The following is a 25,885-nucleotide window of genomic DNA, read 5'->3' on the forward strand; positions in this document are numbered from 1 at the left end:
AAAATAATAATATAATATATGTATTTTTAAATATTATATCCAACATAACATTTACAAAATAATGTATTAAATATATTTGATTATATTATATCAGCCTATTAATTAATTCATTTATTAATATTTGTTCATATTTTTTCTCAACTTTAATGAAGATATTATTTATGATATAAAAAACACAAATAAAAGTTTGAAATGTTCTTTATTTTTACAGTATATTCTTTTTAATTAATCTTTTACAAATATTTATTTTATATGACAAAATATGAACCCATAACTAAATTAATATAGGCTATTTTCATATTTTTATAAAAAAATCTTGTGAAAATTATATTAATGATAAAATAATATTTAGTAACACATACATTATAGTATTATTCATTTGTAGAATTAAATGTAAATATTTTTTATTTTATTATAGTTTACTTTATTTCCTGGGAGTCACATTATTTTTATACACGGTACATCCACTCAACTGTTTTATAGGCAACTATGACAATTCCCATGTAATTTATCAAATGGAATGTTTTGTTTTAGTCAGTTTAAATTAGTAGTCAATTAAGCAAATAGTTTATTCATTTGTTTGTGTAATCATCCTATTATCTTTCAATGATGTACTTTCTAGCTGAACTGGTACAGCATAGCACTAGCAACACCAAGAGAATTGCTTTGATTTCCAAGGAACGCACTGATAATGTTCTGTATCTTGAATATACTTTAGATAAAAGTGTCTGCAGAGTAAATAAAATGAAAATGTACTTGAATTATGACATCATTCGGAGGATAAATTCTGGAATTCTCAAGCACAAAGACCCTCAAACACAGAAAACACACCTGCAATACACAAAGGACAAAATTCAATGGGGTAGCAGCACATATTAAATGCTCACTCCTCTTTTTCACCTCAGTCTCCATTCACTTTCATTGTATGGAAAACTAAAATGCACCGAAAGCGAACGGTTACGGAGGCTAACATTCTGCCTAACATACTTTTTTGTTTCAAAGAAGAAAGCATCCTAGTTTTTGCTCAATTATCCCATTAAAGTTAGAAATCAAACCAGCAGCAACAGAAATCAGACACCAAGGAGGGCTATATTTTTTCCATGTTTATTTTAGATGAAAATATATAGTGTTCAAGCCCTGCAGATCTTTATAACAGAATAAATCACACACATATGACATGGGCAGGAAATACTGATTTGAAGGAAACTCATTCAATATTTTCTGAAACATTCGGCTATCGTAAATATGTATTTCAATTTAAGGCCTAACCGTAATATTGACTGGGGACAATAAAGGTACAAGCAAGATTAGATTAATCCATCTCTTATAGGGTTTCTACTGCAGGTAGTAATACATTCAACCTATATGGAAATATGACTACTTTTAAATGTAGTGTAACCAACATCAAAAGCATCAATAAAGCACTTAAACATGAAGAGGCGGGTAAGATGTTGAGGGTACAGTACCTCAATGCAGCGTCGAGAAAACGGCACAATATCAAAAAGGGCATTTCTTGGAAAACCAGCAACAAAAATGAACCAAGACTAACATCCCTAAACCAAAACACAATAACTCAAGCAAATCAAGGTGTTATTTATGCTTTAAAAGGACAAGACACCCAAAAATGAAAATTCTGTCATGTACTTTTTTCTTTGTTGGAATGACATTCTCAGTCACCTTTCACTTTCATTGTATGGCAACTGGGGCTTACTGCCTAACATCTCCTTTTATATTTCAAGGTAAGTCAAAGGGGTTTGGGTCATTTTTGGGTGAACTATCCCATTAAAGAAAACAATCTGTATATGTTAAATAGCTTCACTGTCAATATAATATAAGTTGCATTAAAAATGGCAGGTTATTTAATTGCATATTGGAGGGCTGTTTTATTGTTCTACTATTTGCAGAAGTTGCAGATTGTTCCTTTATAAAAATAAAGTATGTTAATATAACATAGCTCCCCAACAGTTGACTAATACATAAATGCAATGAAAAGACAAACACAATATTCACACTGACTTTACAGACAAATTATAGAAGAACCATGTAAACATTTGATCAGCCCAAGTTAGTCATCATCATCATATGGAAAAAAAATAAAGCAGATCTAACAGACTGGTCAAAGAACAGCCCCTCCCTTTTACATGTACATTTTTAAGAGTGAGAAACGGAACTGAATCAGGGTCAGTGGTTAGGACAGAACTTCTAAATTCCCTCTTTATTAAAGCAAATAGAATAAATTCATATTTCTAAATAAATGTAGCAAACAATGAACCTGGATTAAAAACAAGAGAATCAGGGATCAACAGACTCCGATTCCATTTACATGACCTCAACATCGCTGTGGAGCTCTGATATCATATAATCGCATTCGGAGATATACTGTATCATAAACCACATTTTGTTTTTGATAAACAGAACAGTAACGCGATAAGGCTTTGAGGCAAATAAACTTTCCCACTTGATCAGAACCACAACAGTTCTTTGAAAATACAGATTATTGAAGGGATAGTTCACCCAAAAATGAAATATTTCCCATTATTTACTCACCCTCGTGATATCCCAGGTGTGTATGACTTTCTTTCTTCACCAGAACACATTTGAAGAAAAATATCTCAGCTCAGTAGGTCCTTAAAATGAAAGTGAATGGAGATTTCTCTTTTGAAGCTCCAAAAACTAACGTGTCTTCTAAAGCGACACAATCACTTTTGGTGCGAAAAAAAAATCAAAATAACTCTAAATCATGCTTCCAGTCAGGAGCGGTACACGCGTTACGTAATCGAGTGTAGCGCTGTTTACAAGTGAGGTAGAGGAACGCTGTATATTAGCTCGGTAGGTTTTGGTTTAGATCTGTATTTATCGGTTTCTTTACTCACAATGGTGCATTTGTGTGCTCATCCTGGATGTCTCAACCAAGTGGAGAACGTAAGATTACTTAAGTATAATGTCAACGCAAATATGTCACACACTCGTGAATCTTACCCTCATGTTGGATTATAGTTAAAAAGTACTCAAATGTTGGTCTTTTTTCACACCAAAATTGATCATATCTTTTTAGAAGCCATTAATTTAACTGATGACGTTTATGCTGACTGTCTGTGATTTTTGGAGCTTCAAATGAGAAATCTCCATTCACTTGCATTTTAAGGACCTACTGAGCTGAGATATTTTTCTATTTCCTTCAAATTTGTTCTGCTGAAGAAAGAAAGAAAGTCATGCACACCTGGGATATCATGAGGGTGAATGAAAATAATGAGAATTTTAATTTTTGGTTGAACTAACCCTTTAATACAATGAGGAAGTGGATTATCAAAGGTTCCTTTTTCATTAAAATAGAGAAGAGAGATGCATCAGGTATACTCAGATTGGATAAATAATAATAATAAAAAAGAAACAATACAAGAACATTTAAGCAAAATAAAAAAATTAAATGAAAACCAGGGAAGAAATAAGAAAAGAAATTGAGGTTACTGTCATCTGCATAAGCACAAACAGGTATTTCTGGTTTAATCAAACAGCTGGATTCATCATAATTTCATCATAATTTCCAGTGAGCAGATTCTATTTTTAAAGTAATAGTTTATGCCTCCTCATGCCATCCCAGATGTGTATGACTTTCTTCTGCTGAACTAAAACTTTATATTTTATTTCAGCACTGTAGGTCCATACAATGGAAGTAAAAGGTGACCAAACTTTGTTATATTTTGGTCTGTTCTAACCCAAAACCAATTGGATTGCTTCTGAAGACATTGATTTGACCACTGGAGTCGTGTGGATTTCTTATATGCTGTCTTTGTGCTTTTGGAGCTTAACAATTTTGGTCACCATTCACTTGCATTGTATGAACCTACAGAGCGGAGATATTCTTCTAAAAAACTTAATTGTGTTCTGCAGAAGACAGAAAGTCATACACGCCTGTGATATCATGAGAGTGAGTAAATGATGTGAGAATTTTCCTTTTGGACTGAACTATACCTTTAAGGCTCATGTGAGAACATGATTTTGTATTAAACATTTCCTAATTAAGTTTTTATTATGAACACTACATTCCATTGCAGGCAAGGCTGACCTAATCCCAAGCACAACAAAAGTGTTGGTTGATTTGCACTAACTAATGCCAATGGGAAATAGCTAATTATTCATGTGATTCACATGGATTAACCTTAATCTAACATGTTAAAAATAACTGCATTTAGTAGTAGAAGTTATATTTATAGCTGAAATGTTATGTATGTTATAAGAAGGCACTTCACCAATCAGAAAGAGCCATGAGTCATGATTGACAAATGCCAGAAAACATCAAGAATTGTTGCAGTCAAATCTGGTCACTAGAGGGCAGTGATTACCAACACAAGATATTAAAACATGACTTTCCAGGAAAGGTGTTGTGAGACCGAATTTGCAAGAACCAATCACTTTTATAAGAAACTAATACGAAAATAAAATCCATTTGACTCCCAAACATTTACTTTTGGATACCTTGGAGTGATGTTTATTTTACTGTAAGAAAAGACAGTGTTGTACTAGGAAAAAACAACAAAGCTGGACCTCAACCATCAGTAAAAAATATAACAACCCAATGTTTCTTTCAAGAAGTCAAAGTGCTCAGAGTGAAACACAAGTTTAACACACTTCCCCCTCGTCTGTCCAATCTCTAAAAAAAAGATTTTCTCTCTTTTTTTTGGCTGTCTGATCAGTTTTTCAGGGGCACCATCACCTCAACGTAGTTACAGGGGAATAATCCTGTCTGGCCGTGCACGGTTCCCTCGTACCAGTTCTCATCTATATGATTGGTCAGCGTGATGACATCGCCCTCGGAGAATTTCAGCTCTCCGTCGTTCTCTGGCTCAAAGTCGTACAAAGCTTTGCAACATGCTTGATCCGTTGCTATGGAGACTAAATGATGAAGGAAATAGAGAGTTAGAGGGTAAAGGTGTAGACAGGGAGAGATTTTCATTAGAAAAGGGGGAGGTGAAGAGAAAGAGAGAGAGAGAAAGAGAAACTATTAGAGAAAAGAATATCATCAGTGTAAATGGGCACATCAAATTAACTGACACCATTTGTGGCAAAATGTTGATTACAACAGATAAGTATTTTGACTCATCTCTCATTCATTTAAAAAAACAAAACAGTTTTGCAGTTAAAGTATTGCATTTACAATGGTAAAAGGGGCCAGTTCTTAAACATTAAAATACACACTGTTTCAAAAGTATAGCCACAAGACTTAAACCTTAATGTGTAAACATGATTTTAATTAGATAAAATGAGGGATTTATCGGCATTACAGTGTTAACATTTGTCTTAAGATGGTTATTTATTTCTTCAATTTTAGGGTGCCAATAGGAAATATACATTTTAGACTCCCAACCATTCCTTTTACTAACTGAATAGAAAACGGGGGGCCCTGCAACAGATGGCATTGCCCCCACAGAGGCAATGAACATCGGTCAGTCTGAGATTACATGAAGAGACAATAATTGAGACAGCCTAAATAAATAAAAGAACTGTGGCAAATTCTCCAAGAAGCTTGGAACATCCTATCTGCCAGCAACCAAGAAAAACTGTATCCAGGTGTACTTCGGAAGATTGGTGCTGTTTTAAAAGCAAAGGTGGTCACAACGAATATTGATTTCGATTTTTTATGTTTACTGGAGTTTGTATGATGTTAACTGATAAATGAAAACTATTTATGGCATTATTTTTGAAGACATCCTCATTATGCAACATTTTTCACAAGTGCCAAAAACTTTTGCACAGTATGGTGTATTAGTATGTATATATATTTATTAGGGGTGTAACTGTTCGAATTTCTCATGGTTCAGTTTGTATCACGGTTTTAGGGTCATGGTTTTGGTACAATTCGGTATTTGCTTTGTTCATAAAAAAAACATTACTGCCAAATCCAAAGAATACTCTATTTAGTAAACACTTCAACAGGTTTACCCTTAATAAAAATCATATATATATAGCATATGTGGTTTCATTGACATTCTTTAAGAACCCTTGTAGCAAAATTTGAGACGTATGAATACGGTTTATAATTATTGTTTGGTTTGGTATCAAATGTTGGTTTGTAGTTATTATTTTACTTATATTTACCACAAATTAAAGAAAAATGTTTGTTTCATAATTTTTCTTAAAATAACTTAACAGGTAACAGGATTAAATGGTTGAGCTTGACACATGCAGTCAACACAAACAATTAAGGTATCTGATGTGTTAAACACTAGCAACATTTAGGTAATTGTACATTAGATAGTAGTTTTTATTATAGATAATAGTATGTATGTTCACTGTTCAACTATGGTATTAGTAGTAAAACCACAGTAACCACAAAATGTACTATGGTTTTGTTACAGTAAATTGTAATTATTTCATGTAATATTAGTATGGGTTTACCATGAATACCATGGCCAAAATATGGTCACTGTGGCAAATTTGGGGTTATGGTTTTATAATTTATAATATGGTTACTATCTTAAAACAATGGTTAATTTTGGAGGGGATGAATAAAGGTATTGTTAGGAAACCCAACATAATTGAAAAGGATCATAAAATGTATTGTGAGGGAACACAAACATTTTGAGAGAGAATGGAACACTTAGAAAATAAAACCCCTCTAAGGCACTCCATAGTTTCACGTTTAGTCTGGCCAGGCAAACTGCTTGTCGCTAAAAACATGTCACAGCTTGCCCTAACCAGACGTGACACAATAAGATTCCAGTGACAAGCATCAGTCCAGAAGGCATGACACAACACCATGATATTAATTCACTAAAATTAGAATAACTGATAATATAATGTAGAAAACAGAGCAATGGAACAGTCCGTTTATTGAACGCAACTCCTTTTCTCATATAAGCTCCATCACGCTTTCTACGGCAAGCCCAGAGGGGCTAAATACACAATCACACACATAAACAGGGCAAAGTTACATAATGAATCGCATCCTTATTCAGTCTGTAAAATTGTTTATGTTCAAGTGGTACTCCTGTTGTTATTTCACCAACCTCTGTATGTCTCCCCACTGCCATTCTGAACCGGTGTATGTGTGTGTGTGTGTGTGAGAGAGAGCTCCGGCTGAAAAGAACAAGACCTCAAAGCACAACATTCGGTAGGTGTGTGACACCTTCGGCCAAAATAAAGTTGTTGTGAACCGGCTAGTGAGATGCCAGCTTTAATATACTGCAATAAGAATCATTTTAGGCCCATTTGGTGACTGCGCTGCCTGGCGTGACATTGCAGAAATAGAACCATTTCAAAAATAGTAAGCCCTGTTGCTGTCGCTCGTCGTGTGTTGTGACTGGTTAGGACAAAAACTCTGATTAACATGGAAAAGATACCTTTTATCGCGTGTCGTCGCATCTGGTTAGGACACGGTCATGCCTTGTTAGAACATGGCACTGGAATCATAGCGAACCGTCAGCCACGTGAGATGCCGTTATCAAACCTGCTGCCTATGTGGATGGTTTCAATTCAGTCACTTATGAGTATCCATTTCACTTAGGATGCAGCTTACTACATTTTAGAATAGAGCTTGACTGGGCGCAACATACGTGCGCAAACTGTTCATACAGGTTTTATTACATAACCTACTTTTGCACACGTGTCAGCCTTCTCATTACATTGATTCAGCTTATGAAGGTAAGCTAAACGTGTTACACTCACAGAACATCTGATATAGGCGAGTTAACTACACTAATTGGGGCCCTGTGAGAGCAGAGGAAAGCCGAACAGTTCATTAGGAGTTTATTATGTGTGTGTGTGTTTTTCCCCTGGGTACAATTAGCAGGTGGCTAATTCACGCCACTCATGTTAAATAGCATTTTTAGAAATCTGACACAGGATAAAAGCCCCTCCACCATGCTGAGTGTGTGTTTGTGGGACTCACAATTATGACTTTGCCATGCAGATGTCCTATTGAAGGAGGGGGCAGCTGACATACAAGAAAGAAAAACATACACATGATTGTGACTGCACAGATTCTCTTCCGCAGTTATCTGCATTGCTAGACACGCACATAAATATACATGAGCATGTTTGCATGCAAAATGTCAAGCAAAATAAAAAAGGAAAAATACAAACAATTGATTTAAAGTTGTTTTGCTAAATATTCAGATAAATTAGTAGTGAAAATAGTGAAGAAAATAGAAAAAAAGAAAGTGAATTGCTGTTTGACCCATTAACTGATTTCCATGATCAAATAAAGCCTTGTTCTTGAATAAAGTTTTCAGTAGAAAAATCACTAAAGTGTTTGGCAAATCATCATTAGACATTTTAACAGTAAAAGCTTTAAAATTGCGATATTAAAGATTGAGTTTTGCTTTTTGTTTTGTTACATACACAATCAAAGGCTTTTGAGTTTTTTCTACGCACTAAATAATGGTGTAAATTTCACTGGAAATTGCCTTTAAATTACGGCAGAAGAATAGATTACCAGATGTTCGAAGAGAAAAACAAAGTGTGCATTCGGCTCCAAAACATTGTCCAATGTCAGCAATGTAGTTTCCTGCATTTTCTAGCTAGATAAATCAAGATAATAGCTTTTTGATTACCGCTTCACTTTGGCCTAAGTAAATGAAATAGATTAATTGCGTCAATTCTTTGTTGACAGGCATCTTCTGTCAGATGTTTTTTCACTTCCAGCATCAATACAAAACTTTCCAGGCAGTGTTACAACACAGAGGGCAAATAGCTTAAAGAAGTAATGGGAAACGATGGTCAGATGCAAATTTAAACAGGTGAGCTCACCTGCAGATGGGTAGGTAGATGGGGAAGCTGAAGAGTTCCAGCCTCCATTAGAGTCTTCAGGTTCTGAGTAATCAAAACTGGGTCTGGACACGGGCATTCGTTTTTGCCGGGGCTGAGACTGGGCCTGGTTTACTCTGAGGAGTACACACACATATGCACACACGCACGCACGCACAAACACAACACACAGGGTAAAAATGAGACTCAACCATTTATCGGTAGATTAAAATAGGCGATGAAGGAGATAGAGTATCCGATGGAAAGATGGAAGACTTCATCTCTAACCTTTGTCTCATTTTCTCAGCCAACTCCTCCAGGACCTCCACAGATTGTCTGTGAAACTGCAGTTGAGATTCTACAAGAGCTGCAAGTTGACTTACCTGCTCCACCTACACACACACACACAAACAGTATAAAAAGATATTAATCCTTTATTATAAAGAATTATATCACATATGTCAAAATATATCATATCTGGTGTGAAATGTGTTGTGTAGAGATTTAATGTCAGAGCTTAAAAAACAAAAGGTTGTGGGTTTAAACTCTACATTCATTACTTTAAGAGCTATTTTATTCCACCATGATCTTCTCTTTCTGGGCTTCCCCCATTTGACTTTTACTTCTCCATTTTCTTTACATTATCAGAGAAAGGTTCTCACTCTTTCTTTGTTTCAGTCTTCTGATTTATTTATTTTCTAGCAAGAACAGTATTGTATTTGAGTGCTGCAAAAGACCTCAGACATCTCAGCTCAGGAGGTGCTTTGAGTTCAGTTCACTTTATTTCCACAGAGCAGTTCATTGTGACCATATCTCTGCAGCCTATATGTCTGTGATTAAACATAAAATACCATGATTTATATTTCAGTGATTATTATCGGAATTATAAGAATTATTTTTACATTTATAATTGGTTTATGGCTTCATTTGTGCAAGTAATTTTCTGCATGCATGTTTAGACGGATGTTTGCCAGATGGTAAATGGAAAGGTGGTTACTTATATATATATATATATATATACATATGTGTGACAGGGCGGAGGGCGGGGCTGTGCAATGATGCTGCACACCCGGCCCCTAATCAGGCTGATCAAGCCTGAGAGGGATAAATGCCGACTGGAGGCGGCAGTTCGAGAGAGAACCTCAGGCAGCTGCCCTGTATGTGTTTGTGTTTTTGTTTAAGTTTATTATTAAACTATTATTTATATTGTCAAGCCGGTTCTCGCCTCCTCCTTTCCATTGAACTTTGTTACAATATAATTTTTTGATCACCTAGTTATTTTAATAGCTTTTTCATTTTTTAAATAAATAATTACATTTTCAATGCAAAATCACTAAAGCAATTTACTCGCATATTTATGAAAGTTTCATGAATGAGGACCAGTGAGTATTTTAAAGTTTACGCATTGGACCCATTCACTTCCACTGTAAATGCCTTAGTGTAATCCAGATTTTTGCTTTTTAAAGAAAAATGGACCAGTCAAATGTTTTTGTTGTGGCAATCAACATTATGCCACAAATACTGTTGATTGCACTTAACTTATATCGAATCCAGAATATTCCTTTAATAAGTTTACGTAACATATATTACGTGATTATCAGAGTAGCTAAAAATAAGTCAAATGATTTGTTTAATCCTTAAGTGTCAGAAACAACCACAGTACATGCTCCACAGAATTTTCAGCATCTAAAAATGGTCATTCAGAAAGTCTAGCTCAAAGTCTTATACACTGAAATGATCTTACGTCAGTATCCAGAAGATTCTGCATGCTGGTTTCTGCTGCATCTTTGGACTCTTGGAACTTCTCCACCGCCTGCCTGAGCTCCTCGTCAGGAATCTTCCCCTGACGTTTCTTTTTGTAGTCGTAATCCAGTCGACGGCCCTCCAGTTTTTTTAGGAGATGCTGAAGAACCACCACAGCATTTTCATTACAGCATTATAAAACTATAAAAGAGCCAAGTTTACTCCTAAAACATTTAAACATAACTACACTGGAACGGTACCATGCCAGAAGTTAGCCAATCATATATCATATCATGCATATAGAGGTGAATTACAGAGAGACTATACATTGAATAAGACAATTTATCTCACAATACTGTATATCACATATACAACATCAATCCATATTGATAATAAAACTTTAAAAATCAATTCCAGTTTTTTACCTGTATGTCTTTTAAGTCCTTGTCGACTATAGTTTGGAAAGGATCGATAAAGTTCTGTTTGACATCAATGTCCAGAGAGTCTTTCACTTCTGCCAGTCTTTTCATGGCCTCTCCCATCTCCACTAAAGCACCACCTACAGACGAGGAAGAGAACATACATGAAAATCTCATTATACCTCTATCCAATGACAAGCCTAAAAAGAGAGAATGAATAATATAATGATCACTCTGCAGAGAAAATTGTCTTAGACAACAAAGTTGCTGCTCCTTCACCTTTATATCCACATATACAAATACCTAATTTACCTACAGTATGTATTAGTATAAACAAATATAATTATACAGTGTTTCAAATTTAGCATAATTAACAACACTAGTAAAAGGTCACTAATAAGGAGATGCGAATAACTTGCTAAGGTTTATGTTTCATTTGCCAAATCATACTGCCAGGACATTTTTATGCATGTGACATGGAGGCTCTGGTTTTTAATGTAATTCATTGTAGAATAATATATAAACAGGAATGATTAAATACACAAGTTGTCAAATAAATTGTTTGCATGTTACGATTAACAAATTTATTTATTGCACATATCTTGTATGTTGTATAATTTTTCATAACAAACTTTGGGTAACACTTTACAGTAAGTTTCCATTTGTTAACATCATTAGTTAACACAAACTAACAATGAATAATACTTTTACAACATCTACAAATCTTGGTTAGTTCACTAATATGAACTAACTATCAACAATTTTATTTTTATTAACCACACACACACACACACACACTGTTTCCATGTTTTATGGGGACTTTCCATAGATATAATGGTTTTTATACTGTACAAACTTTATATTCTATCCCCTAAACCTAACCCTACCCCTAAACCTAACCCTCACAGAAAACTTTCTGCATTTTAACATTTTCAAAAAACATAATTTAGTATGATTTATAAGCTGTTTTCCTCATGGGGACCGACAAAATGTCCCCACAAGGTCAAAAATTTCGGGTTTTACTATCCTTATGGGGACATTTGGTCCCCACAAAGTGATAAATACACGCTCACACACACACACACACACACACACACACACACACACACACACACACACACACACACACACACACACACACACACACACACACACACACACACACACACACACACACACACACACACACACACACACACACACACACACACACACACACACGCTTATTCATACCAAAGTTGGTGTCTTCTCCCATGTCTTGGCCATATTTGAGCATACACTCGCCCAGAAGTCCCTCCGCCTGTGGGTAACCTGGGCTTTTCACCTGCCCGCGCACCTTAGACATGGTGTTCACCATCGTCAGTCTCGCTCGCGATGCTACAGCACAAGACGGACAGAGATAGACAGACAGGCAGGTAGACAGATGCGACAGACAGACAGACAGAAATGTAGACAAACAAGTATTTGGGAAGGACAGACATATGGGAAAGACAGACAGACAGGTAAACAGGTATATGGAACAGACGGACAGGTAGATAGCGAGACATGAAGACAACACAAACATACAGAGAGACAGGGAGACAGAAAGGCAGATGAATATAGAGAATTAAAGCATAGTAGGATTGTTAAAAAAATATATCATAGATTTTTTTATATATATTAGAGGGGAAATAATTAGTGAGACCATTAAAAGGGAGGCTGCATCATTTATCTTCAGTCAAGAAATTAAGATTTTTACTTGAGTATATTTTAATCTGAATCAGTAAGTTTACATAAGTGCTTGTTTTATACATTGGCAGCTTGTCTTATTGATTTAATATCAAGATGGCTGTGGGACAACTTAAAGCTGTTGACGTTATTTTAAATGCACATTCAGATTTTAGCTCATATTGATTGTACAAAGCAAAAGAGCGAAACAGTCTGTTACCAGAAGTAAAAATCACATTCACTTTCTCCATAGACAAATAGATTTATAACAATAACTTATAAACCTTTAAAGACAGACATACAGTAAGCTCTGAGGTTGTTAATCGATGATGTAGGCTTCTGTTGAAGCCACCAGACTGCATTCTTATCATAACTATACTTCCCATGATCCAACAATCAGAGAACTGCGACAAATGCAGTCAAAAACAGTTCTGCAGCGACCACCCACTTCCATGATGCACTCTGAATGACGCAATCGAGTCACTCTGAAACTACTTATATTTGCATATATATGAATATTTTGCAATAAATGTAAAATATATAGTTTCTTTACTTCTAATCAATAACTTAAAATTAATAGTTTATATTTTTCTGTTGGTTTTTTTTGGGATTGTATTTCATTCCCTTATTTTTTTATTTTCTCCACTTTTCTCCCCAATTTGGATTGCTAAGTCCTCGTGGTGGCGTAGTGACTCGCCTCAATCTGGGTGGCGGAGGACGTATCTCAGTTGCCTCTGAGTCTGAGGCTGTCAATCCGCACATCTTATCGCGTGGCTTGTTGAGCACATTACCGCGGATACGTAGCACATGTGGAGGTTTCACGCTAATCTCCGTGACATCTACGCACAACTCACCATGTGCTCCACCAACAGCGAACCACATTATAGCGATCACGAGGAGGTTACCCCATGTGACTCTATCCTCCCTAGCAACCGGGCCAATTTGGTTGCTTAGGAGACCTGGCTGGACTCACTCAGCATGCCATGGATTCGAACTCGTGACTCCAGGAATGGTAGTCAGTGTCTTTACTCGCTGAGCTACCCAGGCCCCCAGTTCATTCCCTTTTTGTCTGATTTTCAAATATTTTTTATGCTTTAAATCAAAGTTTGTAATGCTGGTATTTACCACAGAGCTGGTTGGTTTGGTTTATGGCTAAGAACACTTTTATGAAGAATTTCATGAAATACCCATGGAAAAAAAAGGGAAAAAATACTATTGGAACCAAGACAGCTGAAAAAGTGGTCGGGATCGGTTGCGCTCTATTGCTCTTGACATTCTCACACCACTGGTGCCCCAAAGAGGACACATTCATGCAAGCATGGATTTTACTATAGAGTTGCATGATTTACTATGTTGTACCTGGGTTAGGCTGCAGATATTCAGTGGTTTTGCAGAGCACGTCTGCTATGGCTTTACTGGTGATGTCAGCCTTCTGTAGAGCACAAAGTTCAGTGAATGGGTGTGTGGGTTTACATCACACAGTCAACAGTTAGGGCTCATTAAATGTTGATCTATAGCCTTGACAAACAATGACCTGGGACAGGCCTGAAATCTGCACTGGTCCACCTACTAAAATAAGCCCCATTGTAGGTATCATAAAAGTAGTCCATACTTCTTATGTGTTCGATTCCAAACCTTCAGAATTCATTTCATAGCATTGTGTGAAGAACATATCAAAATCAAAGTTATTATTTATTGTTAATCTTACCTTCCAGTGAGCTGTTAACCAATGTGACTGATCATTGAGTCAGTGAGATTAACTCAAGATCAGTCCGATCAAGTTTTGTGAACTGGATCAACAAATTCAATGAAAAGTTTAGACTAAAAACAAAAGTCTGCTAATTTTCTGATGATGACAATGAATGGTCAGTAAATGAAAAGAAAAGGTCAGGATATTCAGAAAATGACAAGATGTTAGCCTGTTTTTCACCCAAAGCTACTGTATGACTTCCAAAGACTTGAAATAAAGTGCGAGTCGTGTGGAAAAATTTATGAAAAACAGTCATTCAGGTTTGTAAAGACATGAGGGGGCATTTCCAAATTGTTTTGGAGACCTACACCTGGTCAGTGACATCACAAAGTGAATGTTAAAAATGTGTTACCCTTTCTAGGTCTTTGAAGTCCTCATTTAGTTTGGTTCCCTCGGCTCCTCCAACCTTCTCACTCATCAACTGAAACACAGAGGTATTCGGTTAATCAATGGATGATACAATAAACTACAAAAATCGCATCTTCATCCATTCTTGACTGAAAAAGTATTAAAACAATGAGGCCTGTCTTTGAATGATAAAATGATCCTGTCATATCACAAAGAGCCCATCCTTAGGTCTTTGAATTTAAGTCTATGGGTTTTCTTTCCACCCATTATATTGTCTGCCAGAAAAAAAAAAAACATAAGTTTGATCACTTAGTGGGGGGCCTGGGTGACTACTACACCTGGAGTCGCAAGTTCGAATCCAGGCCGTGCTGAGTGAATCCAGTCAGGCTTCCTAAGCAACCAATTGGCCCGGCTGCTAGGGTGGGTAGAGTCACGTTGGGGTAACCTCCTCGTGGTCACTATAATGTGGTTCTAGCTCTAGGTGGGGCACGTGGCGAGTTGTGCGTGTATGCCGCGGAGAACAGCGTGAGCCACACACGCTAGGTCTCCTTGGTAATGCGCTCAAGCCACATGATAAGATGCCCGGATTGACTGTCTCAGATGCTACGGCCACTGAGATTCGTCCTCCACCACTCAGATTGAGGTGAGTCACTATGCCACCACAAGGACCTAGAGTCCATTGGGAATCCGGCATTCCAAACTTGGGGAGAAAATCTCCACTTTTTAATCACTTTGAACAGTACTTCTTGTCAACAAGGCACACAATTTTAGGTATCATTCATGTCTATAGCACAAAATGTACAGGACAAATTACAAGCTAAGGTTTAATACTTAAAAAAACAAACACTTTTAAACACCCTAAAACACCCTAAATGCCAAAGTATACTTTGGTTTTCCAAAGTAATTTCGAAAGTAAAATTACGGACTGTCCACGTGCAGCCTTGTTTTTCTTGACACATGAACATCGTCTTTGCACATCGCCGGCACATGCACCTGCCATTTACAGTGCTAAAAAGAGTATCAGCAAGCATAGTGTGCATGCATCAAACACAACCATATGGGTTCAAGGCCAAGAGTATACTTAGAAAGGCTAGAGTGCTTGACCACACGTGAGAGGAAACAACACATCGAAAAATAGAGCATACCGTAGCCTTAAATTCTCTAGCATGCTTTATTTTTTCAAGTACCACAATGGCACTTTATTTTAGCATACACCACTAATAACACTTGCGTGTAGAGAGGGGAAAAAACTAAAGGAAGGGATATAAAATGTTAAGCTCTGTATTGACCACTATGGAGTTCATCAATGATACATCATGTATGAACAACACAAAAACTCACAAAGCTTCTGTATAATTTTCACACACAAACACTCTTTCTTTATGAGCTGAACTCTCAAAACACGTAAACACAGGCAATATGGTGCATTGTTTTAGAGTAAACAGGAAATGCTTCTTGCACTGCTATAGTCCCTAATAGATCATGCGGTATTTAAAAATAAACACAAGCAGAAAAACATCACAGCCTGCCTGGGTGGCATAAATCAAGATTATAATGACTGAAAACACCTTGGTCATTACACATTATCTCTAAATTTTTTAACATGCATTCTTATTATAAAATGGCTTTGAAGGAGTCTGTAGGCATCTTTACACAGCCGAGTTAATCCTGCTCTGTGCCTGCTTAAAATTCTGTGTAAAGCCACAATGCAGCATTCAAAGCCAGTCTAAATTAAACCTGCTCTAACCCACCTCAGAGCAGCCTTCAACTTTGTTTTTGTCATGATAGAGTTTATAATTCATAATTTAATATTTAAGCTATAATTTCTTATTTTCATTCATTTCATATTCCTGTATTCAACATTTTATATTTAAAACATTAATCTCATGTTATGTATGCATTTGTACTTTCTGTGTAAATGCATTTATGTCTGCTCTGAGCAGCATTAAACAGTCTGTGTAAATGCATTTAAATGTCAGTTTAAATGCAGCTTCTTTGCTATATTGGCAGTGTAAAGATGGCTTAAGATTAGAAACTATAAACTGGTCATACATGAGTTGCTAGAACTCACATTTAAGTTGTATTTATGAAGGAAGACTTTTTGATATTTGAGAAAACAACTTTAACTAAAATGTTAATTAAACACTAAAAAATGTTAAAGTAAAACATTGAAACTTTTCCACCCATTTAGGAAGTATTTTACCTAAAACCTACTGTACAGATTTGTACGACACTCAGACTGGCCAAATATTGACCACATTTTGCAGAGGTCTGTTTTCACAGCACACACCCAGTCTTCAGAGAACAAGAACACATGTCTGTGTGCATTTGAATGATTGTTATCTTTCAGTGACTCTATTGTACTGTTCTGGACCGCTACCAGAAAATGTGATACAGATGTAGGTGTGGACACAGATACTGATCAAATAGATCTCTTTATAGTATATGAGACATGAAATACAATTACCGAATACAGCCCTGAGTGTGTTATACATATTACTATTACTCCGCTATATACTAGTCAATGACACTAATACGGTTCTTCGGATCTATTAAGTTATTCAAAAATACATAAAAAATACTATTCACAAAAAAAATAACTGAACTATAATGTACATGTACTTTTTTTAATTGTTAAAGTCAAAAAGTGATGTCCCAATTTTTTATTATTTTCAGGTCAAATAAAGTGACCCTATATATTAATTGATATTCATGACTAAAAACTGAAAAATGTTACTTTGAATAAATATATTTTTGAACTCTTGTGTATACAAGGTGCAAAAAAAATGTAAATACCCTTTACTTATTGATTACACAACTTGACATTTCCTTAAGTCATTACAGCTGTGTTGGTTCATACGTTTCTAAAACAAAATGTATTTTTCATATATATATATATATATATATATATATATATATATATATATATATGAGTCATAGGAGGTAAGCTCTTCGTGGTTGTGATTAGTGGTTCTCGCTCTCAATGTGGTGCGCGGATAAAAACACCACAATGGGAAATCCACAGCCCTAAATGCCTGCATGGAAACACGGTTAATTTACTAGCACATAAACGACTGACTAATTTCAAAATACAAGAGATAGAGATGCAATAAACACTTCCCAGAATGTCTCGCCCACCTGTAAGTGTAAATAATGCCTAGAGCAGGGGTTCTCAATGGGGGCAGTACTGCCCACCCCCCTTCCCAGGGGGCGTTCAAAGGATGCCAGGGAGCGCTGAGAACAAATTTGAAGAGAGAGCATTAGGTCTCAAATGGGTGGTGTTTATCAGCTATATCAAATTGATAATCAAGTTCATCTTTGCATAAAAACATTTATCTAGACTCAAAATATTAGCCTACCAGTTCGCCATTAAACGGATTGTTATGCATTTGTACCGTGGTTCATCTGTTTCGCGATGAATCAGAAACTTTTGCAGCATCAAACAGACAGCCGGAGTCACAACCTCTGCTAATGCACCTATATGGCTCTGTAGTTGGATATGGCTCAATTGACAGAACAGGTGTGTTTTTACTCGCAGACCGGTTTGAACTCTTAAACCGCACAGCACTGCGAGAACCAGAGAAGCATGCTGCGAGACGGGAAAACCATTTTATTTCGGCAAAGAATTCTACATCAATACCCTTGAATTTACTATAGTAACTAACTGTACTATAAAGCAGAAATAGATTAATAATAAATATGATCATATCACTACTTCAGCTCTATTAAATTTGTAATAGGCAACATAGGGGAATGATGGAATATCATAGATTTTTGTTACAACTTATAATGTTAATATTTTTAATTTATTGATTTTATGGGTTTAGGCCTACCGTTTATAATTACTAAAAATGCTATACTTTGTTTTATAGAAATCAAGTTACATCTAGCCATGGTAATAAAAATCCATATTCAATGTGCTTACTATGGTCTTGTTACAGATAACACACACACACAAAAATTAAAATATGGTACATTTTCATAAGGGCAAATGCAAAATAATTTAAGATGAAAAAGAAATGCATAAATCCTAAAAAATAAAAAGTCTGAAATATTTTTTGAGGGTAAGTAAATATAACTGGTTTTGTTTGCCTTCAGAAATTCAAAGATATTTGAATCAAAAGAGCCTGATGAAAGGAGTCCCAGCTCAGTCACACTGTCAGAATTACTAAGCCACTTAAATGAGGTTTACTTTTTATAGATGTTGTAGATAACCTAACTGTTGTTAATACCAGAAAATGTACATCTGCATCCAACTCTAAAACAATGCCATACTGTAGAATGAACATTTCATTAGGACAAAATATGCAATATTATATGTCACTTATTTTTTTAAATATAATAATAATATAACTTTAATTATTATTTTTATTATCTTGCATTTCATTTTATAGATCCCAGATACAGCCCTCCATCAGCTTGAATTCAAGAAACACAAGGTTAGGTCTCACATTAATAGTGTGAAAGCCTTTGAAATTATTAACAAAACTGTACAATTATTAAACTGTAAGTTCAAAAATATTGAGTTTGTTTTTTTCTCAGCTTTCAGATTATTTAACATAATTTGATATGGGGGTGGAAGGGGGCAGCATGAGGTCAGGTAATGAACTAGGGGGGGCGTTCAGGAACAGGAATAGCCTCACATATGTTTTCTCATAACTGCTGAGAGAATATATGGTGAGGCTCTTCCACAGGTGTCTCCTGTCCATTTCTTAAAATAATTAGACTGGAGTCAAAGAATAGGATAATGGATTATGGTGACACTTTTGAAGTGTATTAGCCCCACCTTATTAGAGGACATGCATTTAAGGGAACCAAAACCCAGAGATGCTTTAGTTGTTCTGCAGGCAACTCGGCTTTATGGTCTGATAAGTTTATTCTTCTGAAATCAAAATCCCTAAGACTTCAAGTGATTTTTCACAAATTGGGCAGAAACTACAACACTAACAAGTGGCACTGTCACCAAATTGATATGGTGTGGTCAAGGTGCGGTCATGATGACACATAAACGTTCCTGTCAATATGCCAAAGAGTTCAGAGCCTGAAAACCATGCTGGCACCATGGCATCAAATTCATTGTTGTGTTAAACGAAAATGGTCAATCAACATGAAATCCATAACATTTTGTCAGCATGGTCTGAAGGTGGTCTGGTTCGATTTTGGTTCAAATCTGACAAACGCTCTAGGAGGAGTTAAAAAAAGTTGTTTTTTAAAGGATTTAAAAATGGCAGGAAGTTCGATCGATCATGGCATAATTGGTATCCACGTTCTCGGCATCACCCACAGAATCTACCACGATCTAATAATAATAGCACAAACTAATAAAATGTTATTAGCATTTTAGGAAAATGTGGTATAACTTTTGACCAGTAGGTGATGCTGTCCCAAAACCTTTTTGTGCACCTTCAGAGTTTTGAAACAATATGTCTATGCGTTTGAAAAATAAAGCATTTTACAACAAAATTCAAAATGGGCGATGCCCAAAATGGCCTACATAGGGAAATTTGGTATCAATCGTCTCAGTATCCTGCACAGAATCTAAAAAGACCAGTTTTGTGATTTTGGGAGAAACCGTTCTGGTGGCACTGTGCCAAAATGGTGCAGGTACCCTCAAGTCATGGATGTCATAACACACAACGAGATTGGTGTGAATATGCTAAAGTGTTGCAGAGATATAGCCTCACGTCCAATTTGGCATGCTCTACGTTGAATTTGTTTGAGCGTTAATCGAGAACCATTTGACTAATCAACTTGAAATAACTTTTTGTCAGCCTGGTTTAAAATTGATCGGATTCAATTTTCATGCAAATTGGACAAACAGTCTAGAACGAGTTTGAAAAAGTAGGATTTTATTAATCAAAATGATGGGAAACTTTTCAGATGGAAAATGACAACATGGGTTGCAATCGATTCATCTCGAGGGAATCAGATGAAATAATAATTTTTATTCTAGCACATACGGTTCAAAAGTTATTAGCACAAACATGTGTGAAACATTGGGCAGTTTCTGGCAATAGATGGTTTGAGTTAGATACTTCAAATTTGCTCCAGTTAATGTTCAGACTGTCCTCTATCAGTGTGCCAAATTTCACAACTTTTCCACATATGGTTATGTGGGCTGCCATAGACTCAATAATGGATGAAGAAGAAGAAGAAAAAGAACACTAATGATTACAATAGGTGCCTATGCACTTTGTGCTTGGCCCCATATAATATAATTCAGAATGGGGTCTGTGCAATTTATCGTGGGCCCTATATTCACAAGTGACCTTGTTTGAAACTAAACAAAACAAGTAATTTGGTCAGGGGTGTACTAATATTCGCATTCAACTTTATGAAAATATTTTGAGTGACAACCGTGTACGCTCAAGGGGAAAACAGGAGAATTTGTCTCTTGAATTAGAGAATGTGTCTCCTAATTGATCTCTAAAGACAAACTATGACTCTGATATGAAGCTAAGCCTAGCCCCTGCTTGGTTCTATACAGGACAAATCAAAGCCCCTTTCACACACACAGCCTTTTCCAGAAAATTACCTGCAAATTTCCAGGCTGGAGGTCATGTGTGAACACAATCTTTTTGAAAATACTGTTAAATTTTGCTCAGGCAATTTCCTCTAATGAGAAGTTGTATCATTACTTAGAAATTTCCATATTGTTGGTATATGTGAACAGCACATGTGGTATATTTAACAGTAAAGGCAACCTAATGATTTTCCTGTAATTTACAGGATGGATGCATGTGTGAACGGGGCTAATAAATTCAAAAGATGACATAATACTAAATGGTAATTAGCTCTTAATAAAGACTGGTATGACCCAATTCTGAAAAAAAATAAATATTTTTTTCCACATAACTTTGTATTTAGTAAGTTCTACAAACACTGCACCCACAGGCTTCTGTTTTTCTTGTAATGAGGCTCACTGACTGTCTGATGCTTTTGCTTGATTCTTCTGAAACATATAAGCGCACGCCAGACTTGTTTTGCTTGAGCAAAGAGGGTAAAGGAATGTTGGACTGGATGAGACCAAAACATACTTCAATAATGTATTGTGTGTCTGAAATTGCTTGTGCATGTGATAAACAGGGCTATACTTTTGATGAAAGTATAGTCAAATAATTTTCATAGGTTAAAGCCTAATCCAGCTAAAAGAAACTCTCATTTTAGATCTTCATTCACAATCACTTTCATTATCGCCAGGATTAAACCACTACAGTAATATAGCAGCAATATTCACAACACTGGCATTTCTTAAAAAAAAAAAAAATGCTTTTTTTATGAGCTTAAATATTCAAATACCAAATTATTGATGAATGCCCATCCCTAGTTTATTGTTGAGTCTTCTAACAAGGGATGCACTTAGTAAAGTTTTAGATACTTAATTAGAGATACTTAGAAGAATTGTAAACATCCAAAGAAGCTGTGGATGACTGCGGAGGTGCGTGCGCTGCTGAGGACCCGAGACTCCGCCTTCAGAGCAGGTGACAAGGCGGCCCTAAGAACAGCGAGGGCCAAACTGTCCCGGGCCATCAGAGAAGCAAAGCACGCACACGCCCACTGAATCCACAGTCACTTCCAGGACAGCGGCGACACACGGCGCATGTGGCAGGGCATCCAGGCCATTACCAACTACAGGACAACATCAGTTACATATGACAAAGATGCCCCCCTTCTAGATAACTACGTGGCGGTGAGGAAGACCATCCCTCCTCCCAATGACCAGGTGCTCTGTCTTACCACAGCTGATGTGAGGAAAACTCTACGTCAGCATACAGAGAGGAGGTGCAGCAGTTACCGGACTGGTGTAGAGCCAACAACCTGTCTCTGAATGTGGAGAAAACCAAAGAGATGGTGGTTGTCTTCAGGAGAGCACAGAGTGACCACTCTCCGCTGAACATCGACAGCTCTTCTGTGGAGATCGTCAAGAGCACCAAATTCATTGGTGTTCACCTGGCGGAGAACCTAACATGGTCCCTCAACACCAGCTCTATTACCAAGAAAGCCCAGCAGCGTCTCTACTTTCTTCGAAGGCTGAGGAAAGCACATCTCCCACCCCCCATCCTCACTACATTCTATAAAGGGACTATTGAGAGCATCCTGAGCAGCTGTATCACTGCTTGCTTTGGGACTTGCACCGTTTTGGACCATTGGGGTCTCTCTTCCCTCCATCAAAGACATTTACACCAAACACTGCATCCGCAAAGCAATCAGCATAGTGGATGACCCCACACACCCCTCACACAAACTCTTTACCCTCCTGCCGTCTGGCAAGAGGTACCGAAGCATTCGGGCCCTCACAGCCAGACTGTGTAACAGCTTCTTCCCCAAAGCCATCAGACTCCTCAATACTCAGAGACTGAACTGACACACACACACACACACACACACACACACACACACACACACACACACACACAAAAACACACACACACACCTGTACACCATCCAACTTTTGCACATTTCCAGAGTTGCACTTAATTCATTGTCACTTTATACCTGGCTGCTACCTCAATAATTTCATAGTATGTTATGTTTACGTTTGGCATTTTTAGAAAGTGTCAGCTTTTTGCACTACTGTGTACTGGTCGGCGCGGCACTGTCTCTCACTGCCTATTGTCCTGTTCCTTTTAGCAATTACTGTACTGTCCTATACGCTTTGCACACGTTGCATGTGCACTTTATATAGGAATGTTATTTAGTCTGTGTAGTCTCATGTGGTTCTGTGTTTGTCCTATGTTGTTTTTATGTAGCACCATGGTCCTGGAGGAACATTGTCTCGTTTCACTGTGTACTGTACTATCTGTATGATTATGGTTGAACGACAATAAAAACCACTTGACTTTACATCTAGGCATTATTCAGCACAGATCATGATTATTCACCCTAGTATTTAGAAAAGTGTTCGATAAACATGGGTTTTCCAATGACTGATTTGGTTACATCCTTGATAATACTTTGTTTGTAATTGCAAAAACTAGTGTTAAAATGCAGTTAATGGTGCAAGATCAACTAAATTTAAGTGAGTGTATGTGGGTGACACTGCCAGAAAAGCACATGTGCTTCCTGCCCAGTGTCAAAAAAAACCCTTAAAGGAACCGTTCACCCAAGAATTCACTCATCTTTTACTCACACTCATGCCATGCCAGGTGAAAGATTTTCTTTCTTAAGCAGAACACAAACAAAGATTTTTAGAAGAATATCTCAGCTCTGAAAGTCCATATAAGCAAGTAAATGGCAGGGTTATTTCTGCATAGAGAATTACTAGCCATCAAATTTCGTGCCGCCTCTGGCTGTCTACAAAACTCTGGTTGGTGTCTTCATGGAAAACACTAACAAACATTGCACTCGGTGGATTGTAATTTTTAACTACAAATCTCAGCAATAATAATAAAATAATTCCATTATCTTGATGTCATTTAACATAACTTGAGATCATATAAAAGTATAATAATGACAAGCGAGATGAGAGGAACGCTGCAGCTCGAGTGTCTGATAGAAACACAGATCACAGCTTGGCGATATATATATATATATATATATATATATATATATATATATATATAGGTTTTGGATAGTATTCAGTTGCCAGGTCATTAGTGGTGTATTAACGCAAAGCCAACATTTCCGTGTTTTAAACGTCACTTTTTTATCAGTATGGTACCTCCTCCACCTCATTTTGAGCCAGGAAAAACCCTGAAATGGTGACCAAAATTTTGATGCTCCAAAAAGCTCATGAAGGCAGCATAAAGGCAAGGTTTAATCCATGCCTTCTGGAACGATCCAATCTGTTTGGGTGAGAGCCAACCAAAATAACGCTTGCTGATTATGATTTCAAGCTCGATTACACTTCCTAATGCTTGACACATATAACCACTAGATGGTGCTAGGAAATGTAATCAAGCATGAAATCATGATTGCCAAGGAGTCTACGGTCAATATTTTCTGTGTAAAAGAAGCTTTATTTTGGTATGTTCTCACACAAAACCAACTGGAGTCTTTCGGATTACTTTCGTGCTGCCTTTATGTGCTTTTGGAGCTTCAAAGTTTTGGTCACCATTCACTTGCATTGTATGAAACTAGAGAGCCGAGATATTCTTCTTAATAATTCATTTGCTTTCTGCAGAAGAAATAAATTCCTACACATCTGGAATGTCATGGGGGTGAGTAAATGAGAGGTTTTTCCAGTTGTGTGAACTACTCCTTTAAACTTAATCAAACTATAGCCTACATGTTGACCAATGCAATGAGTTGCAATGTTTATGTCATGTACTTTTCCAGTGCATTACAACAACAACCTGTTACTTATTGACAATAGACTATTAAGTGACTTATACATATTTGTTTTAATCTTTATAGAAACACTTTATAGTATCTAATCTTTACAGGCTTAACAATAAAAAATAAGATAATATTACATTTAAGATTGCATGAGGTCGTTTTCTTCATACTAATATATATATATATATATATGCTCTTTATAATAAATTAAGTTATATGACAAAACAGACAACAGACAACAGACAGCAAAAACAGACCAATAGGGAGACAAATATTTGTTTTGCTACATAAACAAGCTTTCACGCTTACGTCGAAACAAAAACTCAAATGCTGCGTCTCAAAACCTACTGAACTGCCTACCTAGAAGCCTTCAGAGCGCGAGTATGATGCCTAAAATGCTGTCTAGTTAGGCAGCTGACCAGATTTTGAGCCACAGCCAGTTTAACTTTTATTTTACCACAGTAAGAAACAGCAGATGCGTTTATATAAAATAGACAAAACTCACATATAAAGAAACGACATATGTTTCATTATAACTCAAAGTACATTATTTGTTTTGGTCGTCAGTTACTTTCTCGTGCACCAGCTGACGTGGAAACACTCACCTGACTCGCTTTATAAAACTGTTTTTTCAGTCCGGCAACAGACATCTTTGTGTCGCTTCCAGTCACTGTAACAGATTCAGATATGATTTAATTCACCCAGTGTTTAAAAATAAAGAATTATTTGCTTTAGAGCTGTGAAATTCCTTCTTCCTGGTCGACTACAGATTGAACCTGACGAACGCATGTATGAGCGTCACACACGATCCACACAGCGACGCGACGCAACTAGAATCCTCCAATTATAATCCACGAAACTGTGCGCGACGCGCACAATAGCAGTGTTCTGATTG

The 25,885-nt window shown here is 36.6% G+C and overlaps 1 protein-coding gene across 3 annotated transcripts; it reads right to left on the reverse strand.

The window, feature by feature from the left end:
• Positions 1 to 1,101: 1,101 nt before the first annotated feature.
• Positions 1,102 to 25,793, reverse strand: LOC127645087 (endophilin-A2-like). 3 transcript variants are annotated; one of them, XM_052128608.1, is made up of 10 exons: positions 25,596 to 25,793; positions 14,717 to 14,785; positions 13,974 to 14,046; positions 12,141 to 12,284; positions 10,914 to 11,047; positions 10,490 to 10,648; positions 9,034 to 9,137; positions 8,749 to 8,882; positions 7,889 to 7,933; positions 1,102 to 4,893 (listed from the first exon to the last, which is right to left on the reverse strand). In XM_052128608.1, the coding sequence occupies exons 1-10, from the start codon at positions 25,638 to 25,640 to the stop codon at positions 4,691 to 4,693; spliced, it is 1,110 nt and encodes a 369-aa protein (XP_051984568.1). In that variant the 5' UTR covers positions 25,641 to 25,793; the 3' UTR covers positions 1,102 to 4,690. The 3 variants fall into 3 exon arrangements, with proteins under 3 accessions (XP_051984568.1, XP_051984569.1, XP_051984570.1); XM_052128609.1 differs by lacking the exon at positions 7,889 to 7,933; XM_052128610.1 differs by lacking the exon at positions 13,974 to 14,046 and having other exon boundaries at positions 25,596 to 25,657.
• Positions 25,794 to 25,885: the final 92 nt, after the last annotated feature.

The sequence above is a fragment of the Xyrauchen texanus genome, chromosome 6 (assembly GCF_025860055.1).
Source record: "Xyrauchen texanus isolate HMW12.3.18 chromosome 6, RBS_HiC_50CHRs, whole genome shotgun sequence".
NCBI lineage: Eukaryota > Metazoa > Chordata > Actinopteri > Cypriniformes > Catostomidae > Xyrauchen > Xyrauchen texanus.

Excerpts from the sequence above, each read along its gene's own strand:
- LOC127645087 (XM_052128608.1), bottom strand. The coding sequence starts at position 25,640 with ATGTCTGTTGCCGGACTGAAAAAACAGTTTTATAAAGCGAGTCAG. Across the intron at positions 12,285-13,973 it reads ATATCTGCAGCCTAACCCAG|CATCGCGAGCGAGACTGACG; the intron begins GTACAACATAGT and ends CTTGTGCTGTAG. Across the intron at positions 10,649-10,913 it reads AGGACTTAAAAGACATACAG|CATCTCCTAAAAAAACTGGA; the intron begins GTAAAAAACTGG and ends GTGGTTCTTCAG.